This window comes from Vanellus vanellus (assembly GCF_965231255.1).
Source record: "Vanellus vanellus genome assembly, chromosome: 18".
Lineage (NCBI taxonomy): Eukaryota > Metazoa > Chordata > Aves > Charadriiformes > Charadriidae > Vanellus > Vanellus vanellus.
The window spans coordinates 6664993-6681670 of record NC_138923.1 but is presented as its reverse complement, the minus strand read 5'-3'; the positions used below and the strand labels follow the sequence as shown (position 1 = coordinate 6681670).

At 42.1% G+C, this 16678-nt stretch overlaps 1 protein-coding gene across 2 annotated transcripts; it reads right to left on the bottom strand.

Annotated features, from left to right (window-relative positions):
- Positions 1-2157: 2157 nt before the first annotated feature.
- PHYHD1 (phytanoyl-CoA dioxygenase domain containing 1) lies at positions 2158-9424 on the bottom strand. 2 transcript variants are annotated; one of them, XM_082492773.1, is made up of 11 exons: positions 9349-9396; positions 8367-8525; positions 7738-7813; positions 7559-7606; positions 5877-5932; positions 5625-5687; positions 5507-5528; positions 5023-5151; positions 3296-3412; positions 3023-3149; positions 2158-2830 (listed from the first exon to the last, which is right to left on the bottom strand). In XM_082492773.1, exons 1-11 carry the CDS (start codon positions 9379-9381, stop codon positions 2785-2787), a joined length of 876 nt encoding a protein of 291 aa, XP_082348899.1. In that variant the 5' UTR covers positions 9382-9396; the 3' UTR covers positions 2158-2784. The 2 variants fall into 2 exon arrangements, with proteins under 2 accessions (XP_082348899.1, XP_082348898.1); XM_082492772.1 differs by lacking the exon at positions 5023-5151 and having other exon boundaries at positions 9349-9424.
- Positions 9425-16678: the final 7254 nt, after the last annotated feature.

The following is a 16678-nucleotide window of genomic DNA, read 5'->3' as shown; positions in this document are numbered from 1 at the left end:
TATGCCACCTCTGTATTGCATCAGAGCCAAAACTTGTTTTACTGTACTGAGCCCTGCCATCTTGGTATTAGTGCATATACGAACTCTCCACTTCTGTATAAGCACCATTTAAAGCATGTTTTATAATGAGGGTGACCACCGTCTACACAAAGCGACTACAGCCGTCCCAGTGTATCCAGTCACCATCCGCAAGAGCCATACTAACGCACTGTGATGTATGAACACGACTTCAAATTCAACAGCTATAATACCTAAGTTTATCCAGGGCAGGAGGTTTGAGAATGTAAGAGACTGTTTATTCCAAACTACTAAAAAGAGGGTTGCAATTTTAGCCCTGAAGGTTTATGCAACAAGAATGTTTTATCTTTTTCAAGATCTTGATCTCTAAGTTCATTTGGAATAACATTCAATAAGGGAAAAAAACTAAGCAAAGTCACAGACAAATCTAATTACACATTAATCATGAAAGCAGAAAATCTGTTAAAATCAATAAATTTCTTTAATACTACCGCAGTTTTCTACTTTCCACATTTTTTTAGCTAGATGTTTAATCAAATAATTTATAAAAATGCTTCTATCAACCAATTGAGTAAAGCCATTTAATTACAACTACGATTTAGTGGCCAAAAAAAAACACCTAATTTTTATGCATTAAACACTTTTGTATTGACTATCACTTCTCGCCAGTTTGCCAAGTGTCCATTAGAACAAGACACATTAACACATGTCTGCCCTGCCTCTTCTCTTCCCCTGAGAAGTGTCTAAGCAGAACATTTGCATCTTGCTTGCAGGATGAAGTTAACCGCTGACACTTCTTTTATTCACTTTTAGGAATAGTTTTGTGCGAGTCCAAGATACCTTACACAATATTGTCCTGCAGTCCTATCCCTGGGACTATCTTAGGAGTGGGAATAAGACCGGGGGTGGAGTGAAACTGGTGCTCTGGGCCAGCAGATGGAGCCAGCAAAATTGGCCCCAGAATCCAATACCGTGTTTGTCCCTGCAACAAGCCAAGACTCGACTAGCAGAGAGGCAGCGTTGCCCAATTTACCCCCCTGCCTAGGCAGGGCTCCTGAGATTTGATACTGCTTTTCCTGAGGATGTCAAAATTGTCCAGAGTTGGTTTTGGTTAATTACGCAATAAGTTGTCAGATACTCTTTGTAGGAAACCAAACTCAGTAATTGTACGACCCTGAGCTTCCTCCACATTTAACGGGAAATCCTGCAAATCCAATCCAGTTTCTTGCTTTCCTTTATGCACTCGAACTAGACGTTTTTATATATTACAGATAGTGGTGCGTGTAACCGGAGGGCAAACTACCAGTCCTCAGCAGAAAGGGGCTATTCTAAATTAGTAACTTATAATGGAAAGATAGGGTAAAAGCTTTACCTGCTTCCATCATAAGCCGCCGTCTTCACCATTAACATCATGAAATAGTACCAGAGTTGAAGTCGTTTTCCCACCACCTTGCCCACAGCTTTCAAACAAACTGTAGAAAAGGCAGGGGAGGGCAGCAGCTGTACCTGCACAAACTTTGGACTCCAGGTTACTGCTCTTGCCCTTACTCAGCTTCCCAATTCCCACTACAGCCACCTCAGCACTCCCCTGCGATGAATTCTTTGCCGTACTGAACCTATTCTGCGCTGCCCAGCAAAGGGCTGAAAGGAAACTTCTTCCCATAAAGAAACCAAGTTTGACTTTCACATCAAACAAGTGCCAGAGACGGAATATACTTTCGAAAGGGATGAATCAGCAAGAACTGGGGCTGGCTCTGCCAGGACTACGAGCAGTCTTAAGGTTTCTACCATGTAATTAGCGCATTGATGATACCGGGCTCGTATCTCAGGGTTACCTCTGCACCAGTGCCAGTGAAATTACACCTACACGGCTTCTGTTCAGTTCAGGATACAGGCTTGAGCTTGTCGTCTCAGATGTAACTCACGTTTCTTTACATTCCCTAGGTTTCACCTTGCTATAAGTCGGTTTGATTTTGTTGGGGTTTTGGGGATAGCAATTGTTCTTGTGCACACTGAGGGTTCAAACCGGTCATCACACAACTCAGCGCTGGCCCCATCTGTTGGGAGAAGGTCACACTGTCTTCCTCAAAGAAAGGGTGAAAGACATGAAAAGGAGAATTTCTATTTTTTTATTTAAATGTTAGGAGTTTGATCGGGGGGGTTTGTTCTCATAATTTCAACATGAATCTTTAAGAACTGTAATATTTTTAATCAACGCACCCAGAGAGCAAACACTCAGCTACAGTTTGCTAGAAATACATAAAAGATTGATTATAAAGTAGAGTTCTGGCTTCATTTTGCCCAGATTAGGATAATTTTTAGTCATTATTCAAACAATAGGACGGAGACCTAAGAGCAAGAAGTCACCCATCTTCACATGACACATTCACCTGCATTGCTGGGATCGACACAGCCAAGAAATGCACTAGACAAGCTCTTGACTTGAACAGAAGAAAATACTGAGGATCTGCAAGAAATAAGTCTTAACTGGTCCCAGTCAAGGTGCAGTGGTCTTTAATAGTCTATTCTCAAGACTGAAGGAGTTTCTTTACCAAAAGGACTGGGCAACTGTTCTCATACAAGTAGGGCTCATGCCGTGGTAGAAGCTTTGCCTAATGCAGGTGTATTCAGCTGTGTCAAGGGTCCTCGTTCCGAGAAAAGGATAAATTAATCTTGAAAGCTGATCTAGTGGAAATTGTATTTAAAGGGAACATGATCAGAAAGAAGTATTGATCAGCTATTGACTCCAGAAGCCAAGCACTAACTTCAAGTGTAGAGTGATGGAAAAGGCAGTTCGGGAGTTGGCTGGAGCCTAGGAAGTAAGGAAGAAGGAAAACCAAAGCTTTAGAGGCTATTCCAGTTCTACGGGTATGAAATCCATGCTAACTGAGGTACTACCAACAGAAACTGTGTGACATGCAAGAGCACCAATGGAAGTTTATCCTGGCTATTGCGTTGGAAAGGCTGTAGTTTCCTCAGCTGCTTGTTCGGATGGTGACCTTACCAGTTCTCTTCGCTCCAGCTGGTGTCTTTGGCTTCCATCACATGGAAGGTGAACACATGGCGAGAAGAGTCTGAGCTGTTCAGTTCACTCTTATGGACAACTTCACCATGGATGAGAATGAGTCCACCTGTTTGAAAGAAACATCTGTACTGCTTTTTTCAAATTGTAAGTGCTAGCTGTAATATATGATGGAAGTTGAAATTGTTAAAATACAATTTTAGATCTCTTGTTTTTCTTGAGCTGTAAAGTGGGCTTGTTTGGGGGTTGTTTTACCTTTACTTATAGGCAGAGGTATGAACTGGCTGTCATCGTAGGCCGGCTCTGACCCTACAAACTCTACACATGTTGAGGTACCTGGAGCTGCACGGACCATCCTCCGGGTAATTCCACCTGCAAATCCACAGAATAACCAAACACACATAAAAATTAGACAGCTAGCTACATTCTGCACAGCAGAGGAACAGTATTCGTGATTTCTCTTGGCAGTGATAGGACTTTATTATTATAATATATTTAATTTTCTCCTTAGTAATTTGTGTGGGTTTTTTTTCATTAAGCAAAGGTTTAGGATTTTCCAGCTGTGGCAGAAGCTGATAGAACAACTGCCTTTTGTTTGCCTTTCTGGCTCCTTCTGTGCATTGCAACATGGCCCTTTAGGAACACAAATAGTCATGGACTTATGCAAAGCCAACCTTTGGTCCATTTCTCCTTTCTATAAGAGCGTAAGTTGCAATCAGAGTGCAGCTGACTCCAGAATGTCCAGAGGGATGAGTGTGTTAAAATCTTAAGAGCACTATGATTACACTCACTGAGGGAATGCTCAGGCGAGCAACAGTTTAACACCAATTAGTGTGCCCCAGAGGCAGTGAAAAAACAAAAACAAACAAAACAAAAAACCCAGAAAGACTGTGCTGGTAATCCAGTTGTGGTCACACACACACAGCAACCACCATCAGTCACAACAGCTGTTCCCTGAGTCCGCGCTGATCTGGTTTTGTCTGTGTGTTTCCCTGGGACACTGACTGTTCTCTGATGGCTCAGATGATGCCCAAAAGATCCTTGCATAGACTTGGAGGCTTTCCTTGTTTACTGAAGTTCATACCAATATTTGACAGTTGCATGTGTGTGTAAGAGGATTTTTATTCCCCTTACACAGGGCTGTCAGGACTAAAACTTTTATTGGCCAAGACAAAAAAAAAAAAGGGGGATCTTTGTGAAGGGGGTGCAACCTGGAAAAGAAACAGTTTTGTGAGTGGATGGAAGAAGAAAAAAAAAAAAAAAAAAAAAAAAGAGGGGAAGGCAAGAAAGAAAAAAAAGATTTCTCAGTGTATTCCTACTCTGGAAGGCAAAAAGAGGATTATTACTCTGCAGTCCAGATCAGACTTGATGAATATTTTCAAGGCTACAGTCAAAACTGTGGAAGGAGCACCAACATAGAGCAATGACCTGTTTCACTACAGGAAGAAAGGACCCAATAGTGTAAGATCTTTAAATACAAGTCTTAAATCTCAGAGGCCTGGCAAGGGAGACACTGAATCTTGCAGGGGGAGCTTCTGAAATAATACCGAGGTGAAAAGATTCAGGAGCAGTTTTAATGGGCCTCCCCTTAACAGGCTCGGGAGTAAATAAGTATCCAGGAGGACTGTCCTTCCTTGCCCCTGTACCCTGGATTCTTTGCTTCTAGGCTAGATATCAACTTAAAACTAAACAGTGTCAGTCATGTATACTACCTATTTTTAATTTTAAATTAGACTTGTGGTGGCCAAGAGCAAAGTGAAGCAGTCAACCACCTGCTGAAAAATTGTGGTTGTAGATTTGACAACAGCACAGGAGAAGATCCCTGTAGTAAATAAAGTCGTCCTTTCAACAAACAAGAATAGCAGCGTGTTTCCGCAGGCACTGCGCCATGCACAGAACATAATGGGCTGTGTTGCCCTCCACCCTTGATCATGGCGAGGGAGCGTGTTTCACAACACGCACCAAACTACCATGACTCTTACTGGTGTGAGAGCCTGGAATGAACCACAAGCAGCCGTTCTCCCGTGTGGCATCCTCCAGGGCAATCCAGAACCCCAGGACTCTGCCCAGAGGCTCCGTGTGCAGGAAGGTGGCATCCTGATGCGGAGTCACTGCAACAAAAGACAGTCCTTAAGGTCTTTTAATGCCTGAGGGATTCAGTACTGCTAGAAGGATGGCAGGCTTGTTCTCCTCCACTTCTTGACCCACCCATCTGTCACACACGTTAAACCTTACATAAAAATACCACCTTTCAGCCTGCTGCAAATGCAAAAGTAGCTCTTTGTTCCAAGTTCCATATGATGTAGAAACATCTCTGGAAAACATAGGTGCTTTTTAATCATTTTAAGAAGGTTTACACCACAAAACTCGCAGGCTTAAGCCCAATTCTGAGCCTTTTTCCTGGTAATATTCCTTTCCTAAAGGGGTATTAGATGCAGTGTGATACAGAGATAATACAAATCTCACCTTCACCGCCAATGCCAGGTTGCTGCAAGGAAAGAAAGGTGATGGGTGAAGAGTTTCACAGCTTCCCATCTAACAGGGTCTTATCTCTTGCGTGACAAGACTACTTGAATTACTGTACCTTGAAGATATACATGCTTTGCACAACTACTGGTCTCTCAAGGCCAAGTTTTCTTCCCAATTCCTGCAAGAAAACTTTCCAAGATTTATGTTTGCTGTTTTCTGCACACTATAAAGCAATATTCTTTGAAGATATTTAAATTTCCTTTTATAGACAAAATTACTATCCTTGGGAGTCTAGAAAATTAAGATTAACTACTCTATAATTATTTTTTTTTTCCCCAGACCATTTTAGGAAACAGTAACAGCTCACCTGCACCTTGGGGGAGTGGGTGATTTGCTTGAAGACCGGATCATAAGCATGTAAAGCTAAGGAGAAAGAAAAGGCTCAGAAGGAAGATTTCATTAACAGATGGGAACTCGGCAGCTCTCAGTGATGAGCTGCAGAGACGACAGCCAAGCAAGATAAATTGCAGTCAGAAACTTTCATCCCTCCCCAGAGTGGATGTACGTGCCTTATCATGCCTAAGGTGATAAAAAACTCGTAGATTTGTACAATCTTTAGAGAACCAAAATATAATCACTCACTGGCCACAAACTGCAGCTGTATAAAAAATAGTGTATAACAGTATTATGTGATTAAGTATGACATTATGCAAATGCTAACACGACAACCACTATTCATGACCCTGAGGTACACAGGTGAATTCACCCTTTAAAAACACAGCTCTTAAGACCTACCAAAAGAGTAATCACTGCAAAAATAAGCTAAGGCTTATCTTTGGTGCCCTTCGCGGGGGGCCACAGCCTGCGGGTCAGAGCTGATTGCGCACAGGCTCGTGGTCGTGGCTCCATCTCATCATGACGAAATTTGCCAGGAGGACCCAACACTGGGTCCAGCAGGGGCTGCTCCCGAGCAAGGGATGAGGCAAGACTCAACCAAAAGGACTAATTACAAAAAATAAGTCAAGAGAAGAAGCCTTTTGAATTGTTAAATTGCTGAGTCAGCAGGCATCTACGGTTGTTTTCACTTCCCTTGGGGAAAAGCTGAAGTATAACAGAATGGCAGGGGGGCTGTGGGGGGTAGGTGGGGGGTGGGTAATGTTTTTCTGAGAAAACCAAAGAATCAAGAACTCTCAGTACTGCATTTCCAAGTTTCGTGAAGTTTAATCTGAACAAAGTTCACGGGTTTGGAGAGGCAGGGAAACTTGCTCTTATTTTCCACGTATTGTTTGAAAACAAAAGGGATCAAAACGTAGCTGGGAGAGAGAAAATAGGTCAAAATGAAACCAGAAAGGGTAAAGAAAAGGTGCTGCTGTCACCAAAGGAGGGTGGACAGCTTCGGCATTGGCAACTCACCACTGCACAGGACATAGAAGACACAGTTTGGTCTGTACTGAATGTGACCAGTCTTAGGTAGTAAATTTGTTAGAGCAATTTCTTACATAAAAGAGACAAGGGCTGAAGTCCAAACTTTCCCATGTCAGTGACTCTGAGCTATGCATAGCTGAAAAACCTCCTGGAGGTTTGTTTTTTGTGTTTTTTTGTTTGTTTGTTTGTTTTGTTTGGGGTTTTTTTTTTTTTTTTGAAAAGGATTGTAACAGAAGATTTTAAGTCCTTGACAGCAGAGAGTGAAGGGCAGCACAGAAAGAATTGCAGAGACAGTGACAGAGCAACATGGGGAAAAGCATTCTGACACATAGAAATCTAGTTGAAGAATTTAATGCAGAAACACAGAGTAAAACAGCCCAGGGCTGCAAAGATAGGAGTTGCGTGGCCTCAATGGCAAGAAGGGGTGAGGACTGGTATTTGATGCAGTTGTTCCGAGGAGGCACAGGAAACCAACAGAAGAGGGAAGATGTAATTTTTCTGCTCAGAAAGACTTCAACTCAGACGGCCAAGGTTATTTATAGTGAGTAGGTCTGGAGAAATTCTCATGTCTGAAAACCTAACATTTTTGTTCATCCCTCTCAAAACCCCATCTTTTAAACATACCGTGGCCAATCTTGCTGATGGATTTCTCCTTCGGAATTAGAAAGTTACCTACAAATCAAAAATTAGAATTTAACACTGTTTGCAAAGCAAAATTGTTGCTAGAGCTGGAAACTGGCCCCTGACCCCTCACTCAGCCTTCTCTTGTCCCCTCCCTGTGGCTAGCTCAGGCCAGGGCTTACCTCTCTCATCCAAAACACCTTTCTCAAAGAAGAATCTAATCTTGTCTCCACTGGTTAGGAAATAATCCGAGCTACCCTGCCAGGGATAAGAGCCCAGTAAAGATAGTATCCTTGCAAAAACATAAATGAACCTTTTATCAAAGCGTTAATACTCACCTGCATCTGCTTTCCCCATCAAGCCGCAGCATAAACAAAACACAGTCAATAGGAATCACTCATACAAAGGCTTTACACAAAACCACATCTCTTGGCATTGATTAGGACTTTACAAGAACCTCTCACAGAGGCTATCCTTGCTTTTCTTTTGCTGCCTGCCTGGAAAAAAAGCCTATTTTATGTCTGCAGAACAAGTACAGAGTGAAGGGTGAGAGCTGCTCGTGGCTACCAGGGGCAATAACTGTGGGGGCTGAATACACAGCAGAGCCACGTGCACCCTCTCCTCCTTCACCCTCTGATGAAGCCACCACCAAACATTTGTAGAAAGATGGAGAGCAAACGCCTCTCACAGTGTTATGTTCAATTAGAAGAAAAAGAGTCATGTGCCCCCAGAGTGAATCCTGAGAGGCTATTTGCCTTTTCCCTTTCTCCTTCCAACACTCCAACAGGGACAGCCCTGACCTTCTCAGTACCTGTGCCTGGAGCTGCTCTTCTTCCTTGGTGGAGAACTCGGTGCGGCAGTGCGGTGGCACTTCCATCTCCGCTATGATTCTCTGAATCTGGTTCCTCATGCTGTCACACTCCTCCGCAGTGAAGAAATGCTCTAGGACAAGGAAGCCATCCTCGCGGAACTGGAAGAGAAAGGGTGACTGCTCTCCTCCAGTGTCCTCAGGGGAAGCAGCACAAAGCAAGAGAGAACAGTTCTGGCCCTTTGCCGTGCCTCAGCTCAATGTGAAAAGCATCCCAACTTCAGCTCTGCAGCTGGACAACCTGCTCTTAATTTTTAATTTCAGGAGAGGTTTCTATTGTAAAAAAGATAGTTTGTTAACAGGCTCAGATACCATACAGTTAAGAACAATATATCTCAATGCCCCAGTCCACAAAGCAGAGAAGATACCATCACTAGAGCCTTTGTGGCTTAAGGATATCTTATCTAAGATGTGTGACCAGCAACTATTAAATTACAAATCCTGCTAACATGATCAGAGCAGCCATAGCTGGATTCCAAGTAAGAATGAGATTCCTTTACAAGCTGCAAAGCATTTTTTCTAAGGGAAAAATCCCCGAGTGATTTCTCACGGTTGACTACACAATCCCTTACAAAATGAAGTGAACTCTGTTGGCATTACTGTTTCTTTATATAGAATACCCTGGAGATTATCCTTTGACAGGCAGATTTCGACTTCACGGATGAGAGCTGAGTAGCGGAGACAGAAGGGCATGATAGAAATTCCTCCAAGAGCTCTGTGGGACAAGTGGCCCTCTGGGAGAGTTTGTAGCCATAACAGGATCCTCACACACTCAAAATGAATGCAATACAAGAAGCTGAGAAGAATATAAAGTGTTGTAAAGCAGATCTTTGCCGGACCCGAGCATGGGTTAACTAGTAATGAACAATGTCTTAAAATTAGTGTCACCTGCTTGCACTACCTTCCCCAGGGTGCTGTTCCTTACCTTTTGGATCTGATGCTGGGTTACAAACGCCATCAGAGGCAGAAGTTCCTAGGATCCCACCAGCAACACCACGATGCCACCCAGGCTCTGCAGGGCTGACTCCCCGCCTCTTCACGTGATCCCTTTCCAGCATGTGATAACAACAAGCACTGGGCAGCTGGACTGTTGCGCAGCCAGCAGAGCTGCCTCTCAAAGTGTTTTGTCCCCATCTCTGGCCATTCATTCCTGGCAGGGACATTCAGGGCTCCAGGGTTTTGCTTTGGCTCTGGGTACTACTTAAAATGCACAAGTGTTCTGCTCAAGTGCAATCACAAACTTGATTTAACTTCAGGAATAAATCACTGTTTTAATTAATAATCCAGATATTTATTTTTTTTTAAAAAATAGAGCAGTTACACTGGTAAACACAGTGGTAAAATAAGATTCAAGTGGGGTGAAAAGATCTAAAAGTTTTGAAACAAATTTAAAGTGGTGATTCAGGCTCCTACAGAGCCCTTTTTGGTCAGTCAGCGAGTCCTGCGGCACTCCAGCGAACCAGGAGATGACAGTCAGACCAAAGTGTGTTAAAGCTAAACAGCTTTCGCTAAAAGTCATAGAGAACATATCTGTTCTTTTCATTCACGGCTGCTCTTTGGCGACATACACCTTCACTCGCTCGGTTCGCTCTCCTGTGGCTCCAAAGGTGCGTGTCAATAGATAAACCCAAAGTCCCAGTTGAAACCAGAGAGAGAAAATGCAGAAACTAGATCTAAAAGGCAGAAGAGAGTGAAGAACAGACGCCAGCCCAGCGGTGGCGCTCCCCGCCAGCACATCCTTCCCATCGCACGGGAATCGGGAATCCCTGGGGAAGATTTTCCTCTCCGGAGGACCAAAAAAAAAAAAAAAAAATTCCGTAAGGGAGTCAGCTCTGAATAAAAATCCCTCCCCATCTTATTCACGTCTTTTTCTTCCCCCCCCCCTTTTTTTTTTTTTTAATAAAAAGGGAATTCGGCGTTTTCACTAGAAAACATCTCTTTCTGTGCATTGACAGTTTGTTTTCAAGCTTTTCTCTGTACACAAGAGGATATGAATTCAGTAGTTTCAAAAGCTAAGTTTTGGCAGAGACTTTAATCACTGGGCTACAAACGTGGAGAGGAAGAAATCAGCCTCCAATGCTGAAAAACTAAAAAAGGGGGGGGGGGGGGGGGGGGGGGGGGAAGCAAGTAGTTCCTCCTTCCTGTTAATGGACTCTCACCAACTGATGGAGCTGAAATGTTTTTAAGATGTGTAACCAGTGAAGAAAGACCTGCTGTAGCTATTGCCTGTAAGTTCATCTCACAAGGATCCACCTCACTGGGAGGCAGCAATCCTGGAGAAATATGCCTTCTACACATGCTCCCGTGCCACTCCTCAGTTCCTCTCTGCATTACCTCCGTCATTCATAATGTCACATACATATCATTCCCAGTCATACTTTTTTTTCAGCAATTTAGCACGTCATCTTCTCCACTCCCCACCTTACGCACATGTGGTGACTTCAGAAGCTGTTTTAGTTCATACACATGACAGTAAACCACAGCTTTCCTGTTCTATGGGTTGTTTTGAACAATATAAACAGTAGATCGCAACACACAACACAGCAAATACCAGAAGATAACTGACTGCATAAACCAGGAGAGGCGACCCATCTTGGTTACAGGAGCGTTCATCAGTGTCTGTCCTTAGGAGTCCTCCAGTTCTTTGCCACTCCAGACATGCTCCTACCTCAAGGCTTAGAAAGACCTTTTCAGCAACAGGAAAACCACCCCCACCACATAATGCCCCCAAAAAAGTCAAAGAGAAGGAAGTCACCTTTGTAAATACCTTCTCTTCCAGTAAGTTTAAATAAGGAAGGTAGAAAGTACTCAGACAAAACTGGGAAATGACCCCCTTTTCCTTCCCTTCCTCCCCCTCTGAGCAATTTTGCAGACTATTAAACAACATTTTCTCCTGCCAACTCCGCAAGGAAAACTGCAATTCTGGCAAACTCCGTTGGAGGCTGCCAAAGCCCATCCCGTGTCTGCATGAAAGGTACAGGTGTGAGGGAGATCTGGAACATGGACAACCCTGCAGCAGACAAAGCACAAGTGTTTCAGATGCCTTTTTGACTGGCTCGACTAACCTAATTTCCTCCTCAGTAAGAGTTCCTATTGAAACCATTTGGAGCCAAGCCAGCTCACCAGTTCTCCAGAGCCAGTTTAAGCAGCTCAGCACTCTCGCCAAAACTGCTGCCGTTGGAGCTGCCATGGTTATTAGGTAAGCAAAAATTGCAGCTAGATATCTTATCGCTGCTCCTGAAGTCTTCGATATGATTGCCAACAAGCGGCAGAATACTTAATGAGAAATGGAGCACAGGAACAACTATAACCATAACGAGTATTTAAATTGTATTAAATAGTATATTAGTATTTAAAATAACATAGATACTTGAATACTTTTGTTTTCCCTGTATTGGCAGTCCTTTCTTTCAAGTTATCAGAAGCCTCAGAAATGTAGTAATTTCCCATCAAGACAATTCTCACTGTCATCAACTGGTAAAAACAAAATGGTTACTTTCTTCAAAAATAAGCAAGGCAAAAAGCTTGTGGTGCAGTAGGGCTAGAGGATTTTACCGAAATAAAACCAATATAGTTCCCAGATGCCTCTATGGCATCTTTATGCTTTTCAGTGAGCTACCTAGAAAACCTGGAGTTAGGATTAAAAGCCTTTTTCCAACAAAGACTGATCAGTTCGTTACCCTTGGGCTCTTTCCCCATCACTGTATTGAAGTCCTGCAGGAATCCAGCAAGCACCAGTTTTCTTTGATGGTACCTTTCATTCTTTCCTTTTGCTTAGCAATTCGAAGAGCTGCTAAATCCTTGCCAAAAGGAGCTGCAGTCCAAGTGAGCCTTAGATGACAAAGGGTATTTTGTCCTCTCCTTTCTTGGTTCAGTCCTGCAAAGCATTTCATTAAAACTCATCCAGTACGCAGCACCACAGAGAAGCACCTTTCCCCTGTTTCACAGCCTGCTCACATTTTCTGACACTGAAGTGGGGCCAGTGTCACTGTGGTCAAGTAGTCTGGGGAAAAAGGAAGCAAGGGAAGGCAAAACACAAAATACCTTTCTATACAATAAGTGAGCCGCACAGAAACTCAAACTGTCTTTGAAAGCTACAGGCTGATTCTCTGTAACATATCATGTACGTGATCAATTAGGAAAGACGCTATCTGCCAGCATTTCCAGTTGTAGTAGTAGTGCACAGGGTAGGCAGACAGCTAGGAAACACACTTAAATAATTTGTTACCAGTAGCTGGCTGAAGACACAATTTCTATGGCAACAGGCAGTTTTCTCCATTGACTTCAGTTCCTATCCCTGTCCTAGAGAAGGAGAGCAATATGCATTTTCAAAACCCAACTGAGATTCTATAGGACTACATAGACAATACTTGAACAGTCTTACATTTGGCAACATAAACTGTATCAGCCATTTGTTAAAGTGGCAGTCCAGGCTTGTCACTGAGCAGGACCTCTTTCGCTGCACATCTACTTTTTGCTTATTCATAAAGGAATGTCATAATCCACAAGGACTTATGTGACGAGTAAATAAACCCAATGATCCTACACAATAGCTGGAATTATTAACATCTGTTTTTCTGAAAAGCGAGATCATGAAAAGCTAAGTGCCTCTGCATACAGGAAACTTAAAAGAAAGCAGACATAAAAGGAAAATGCAAATTAAAAATTAAAACTTTTATTCTGTTAAAGTGTCCAGTCTTACAAGTCTTTCAGAGAAAACAATAGCAGCCTTCAGTGCTTAAGGTGGAGGTGCTGTTGATCAGCTGCCCAAACAATCCCACATACAAAGCGAATGTCATGATTCTGAAATGTTCCATCAAGTCGCAGGTCTCGGATGCCAAACCACAACCCTGCTCCTACATTTACAAACTGGGAGTCAACAATGTTTAAACCATGAGTAGTGTCTTACTTAAATGGACACATTTGTCATCTGTAAAAGATGACTCACGCTCGTTAGCCCCCTTCTCATTAAGTCTCCTTTAGAAAAAAAATCCCCCCATTGTTCAATAAAATTCCTTTAAAGGAGACTGAGGAAGGAAGGGTAATTCCAGAAATACTAAATTAAGCCTTTCTTTGTGTGAATTTGCACAAAGTTCACCCTTGCTATTGGGGTCCAGTAATTCCAGTACAGCTACTTTTGAAAAGGGATTTCAAGAGATGAGATTTCTGGAGGATTTCATACTGCCGAAGAAGTTCAATGTTAACCTACCACTGCAACAGGGAAAACAGAGGGAGAAAGGTCCGAGTCAAACAATGCTCTTTGTCCAGTTCCAGTGCTGCTTCATGCACTGTTAGAATGCAGGTAGGACAGAAAACTCACTCTGTTTTGGCACATACTTAGTAAAACTACAGGATCTCCTGTGTGGCCAATCAGTGGAGAAAAAAAAAAAATTTAAAATACAACAAGAAAAAAAAAATAAAAATCAAAGTGAAGTTTAAGCAATAGTTTTACTAGTGTGCATTCACACAGCCTTACCTTAGGTAACATTTCAGAGTAGATGACTCTACTGCTTATGGTATGACAATATCGTTTGTCAGCGAGAAGTCACGCCAAAAGTTAACAAAACTCTACATGGTTGAAAGAAAAAGAATCAGAGGGAACAGCTGGCTTCAGGCAGAGACTATTACAAATACACTTGAAGGAGCAAGTGCCTCTGTGGAGAAGTTACATTAATGAATCTCTAGAGAGGGCACAGCTATTAATGAGGAAAAAGAGAATTACTCCTCCCCTGAAAGAGAACTAAAAAAAATTAAAAAAAAAGAAATCCCAAGAACTCAAACCATGCAAGTCCCTTTCGACAGCAGAAAAAAAGGTAAGGAAAGGAAACAATATCACAGCTGTTTAATTTATAATATTTGAAACTTTTTTCCATACACCTCATCCTCTGCAAAGGATGTGTTATTGTTCTCAAAATTCCTAGAATCATTCGTTAAAGAGGAAAAAAACAAAACAAAAAAAAAAAAAAGAGGACCTCAGTGTGGTTCAGCAACAGAAAGCCACTTAATACTATTTATGGTAATGAACACCAAGAAATTACTTTAATTAAAAATGAAGTGAGCTAAATGGAGTGTATAAATGGTAATAAGAAATGAGGTAGGATTATTATCAGGAAGTGACAATTAATACCAAAGAACATCACATCATGAAAGATACCTGTAATAGCTATTTAACCATTCAGACTGGCAGAGTAAATTAATTACAGCTGGTGAATTAATTGGGGACCAAATAATAAAATAAGAAACAATCTTAAACAAGGAACAACTTCAGCTAACATTCCAGTGCATAGTTTCAGAGATACAGCAAGATTTAACACACTTAATAGGTTTCGCATTCCTTGCCTTTCAGTTGGTTCAAATAATTAGCTGCAACTTATTACTTTTGGGGATATTTAGCAGGAAAGGTAGAATTACATTTTACTAACCTTCCGTCCTAACACAGGATGAACATACTTGTGATCTACAGGGCCTCCAAGAACTCATTCAGCTCAGAAGTGCTATTAAGGAAACAGTTTTTAATTCATGTTGTCATATGGTTTAGCAGCTAATAAATAATCTGTTTTGCTACTACTAGAGTGCCTTGAAAAGCCTGTCAGGAGAACAAGACACTGACCAGAGTGTTGATTGTCTGCTTAAGTTGAACTTTTTTTCTGAATGCACAGATCAGTGTCAGAAATAAAACCCCTAAACTTCAGTTTGACAGAAACTTAAAAGAAAAAAAAAATACACTGATTGAATACTTGCAAATGAGGAAGGATTGTTGATATAAGCTCATCCCTCCAAGACTGAGAATCCAAACAAGTATGGGAAGCAGATGACTCACTGCTGTGGGTTGAGTTTTGCAGGAGTCCTAAGCAGTAAACATGTTCAGGACCTCATGGTTTAGACCCTATCCTTGAAGTTTTAAAGCTTCTTCCACCTCATCATACGAGACTGATACTCTGGAATCAGTGTCTGTTTGAGGGAAGACCAAGAAGCACACATCAGGAGTAATAATACATATTGCTGTTTTCCAGAGTGGCATTGTATTTTTGTGCCACCTGTGTTTCTGGTACAAGAAGTTACCAGACTGGTCATCCCAATTGTGCCACACAGGAAGCTATCTCAAGCCCTAGCAGCCAGGAGCAAAATAAAAACGAGCTTGGAATATTGTAAGAGCAGCAAAAAGCTAGTGTTTTCATGCATGACCATTACTGGCCTGCCTTACAATTGCTTTGTAGATCTCAGGCATAGGGCAGTCTCTACTCAGCAAGCAGCAGGAGTATAACTCTTATTCGATCAGAAGTTAGAGACAGTCTCTGATTTCTAGCAGAATAGCCTATTGTCTGCTTGTCCTATGGACTCAGTGCTGAGATACATGGCAGGTCAGGCTTGCAAGCTTCTAGAAGCACTGCAGCATACTTTCAGGAGCTGCTTATAGAAACTTCTAATGTAGCTGTGTAAAGTTTAGTTTGTATAACTAAGACCACAACTAGAATCAAGAGTCAGAGCACTCATCTGCAATGATCTAGACATACAGAAGAAGTCTTTCTGCTCCTGTAAGCTAGGTGAAAATCCTGTGAGGTGCTTGGCCCTTTCAGCCCTGCCTAGTCTAAAATAGACATGTTGTAAGCCAGTTAGAATCATAGAACAGTTTGAGTTGGAAGGGACCTTTAAAGGTCATCTAGTCCAACCTTCCCTGCAACGAGCAGGGACATCTTCAACTAGATCAGGTTGCTCAGAGCCCCATCCAACCTCACCTTGAATGTCACCCAGTGGCCTTGAATACAAAACAGAGTTCCAGCCTCTATTGAGTAGCCATTACTCTCCAGCACTATCTTTTGGCACAGAGTAACAAAAAAAAAAAGTTTCCTTCATAATCCAAACACACACACACACCCCCCAAGGAACTGACTGGCAGACAGTATTACTGTAGCTAAACCTGAAGCCATTCCTGCTTTACTTCAGAAGCATTAAGCTTCATGTAGCAATTTCTGCCCTCTCTGCTGATCCAAGATACTTGTGCAAATAGAATGAGTACACTCCAAGAAACACGAGCATCAGTACTCCCCCATCCTTTCTGTAGCGGCCCCAACTCTAACACAATTTCAAGACAATAACCCTGATAGAAACAAGAAAAGCTTTTACAGTACCTTGCCTGCCAGATAAAGAGATTTAATTATATTATTCCCCAAACTGTTTAAACTTTTCATAATGAATGGACTGAGGGAGGCAGAATTTACATCTTTCTTAAAAGCAGTTTTATAAACAGATCTCCT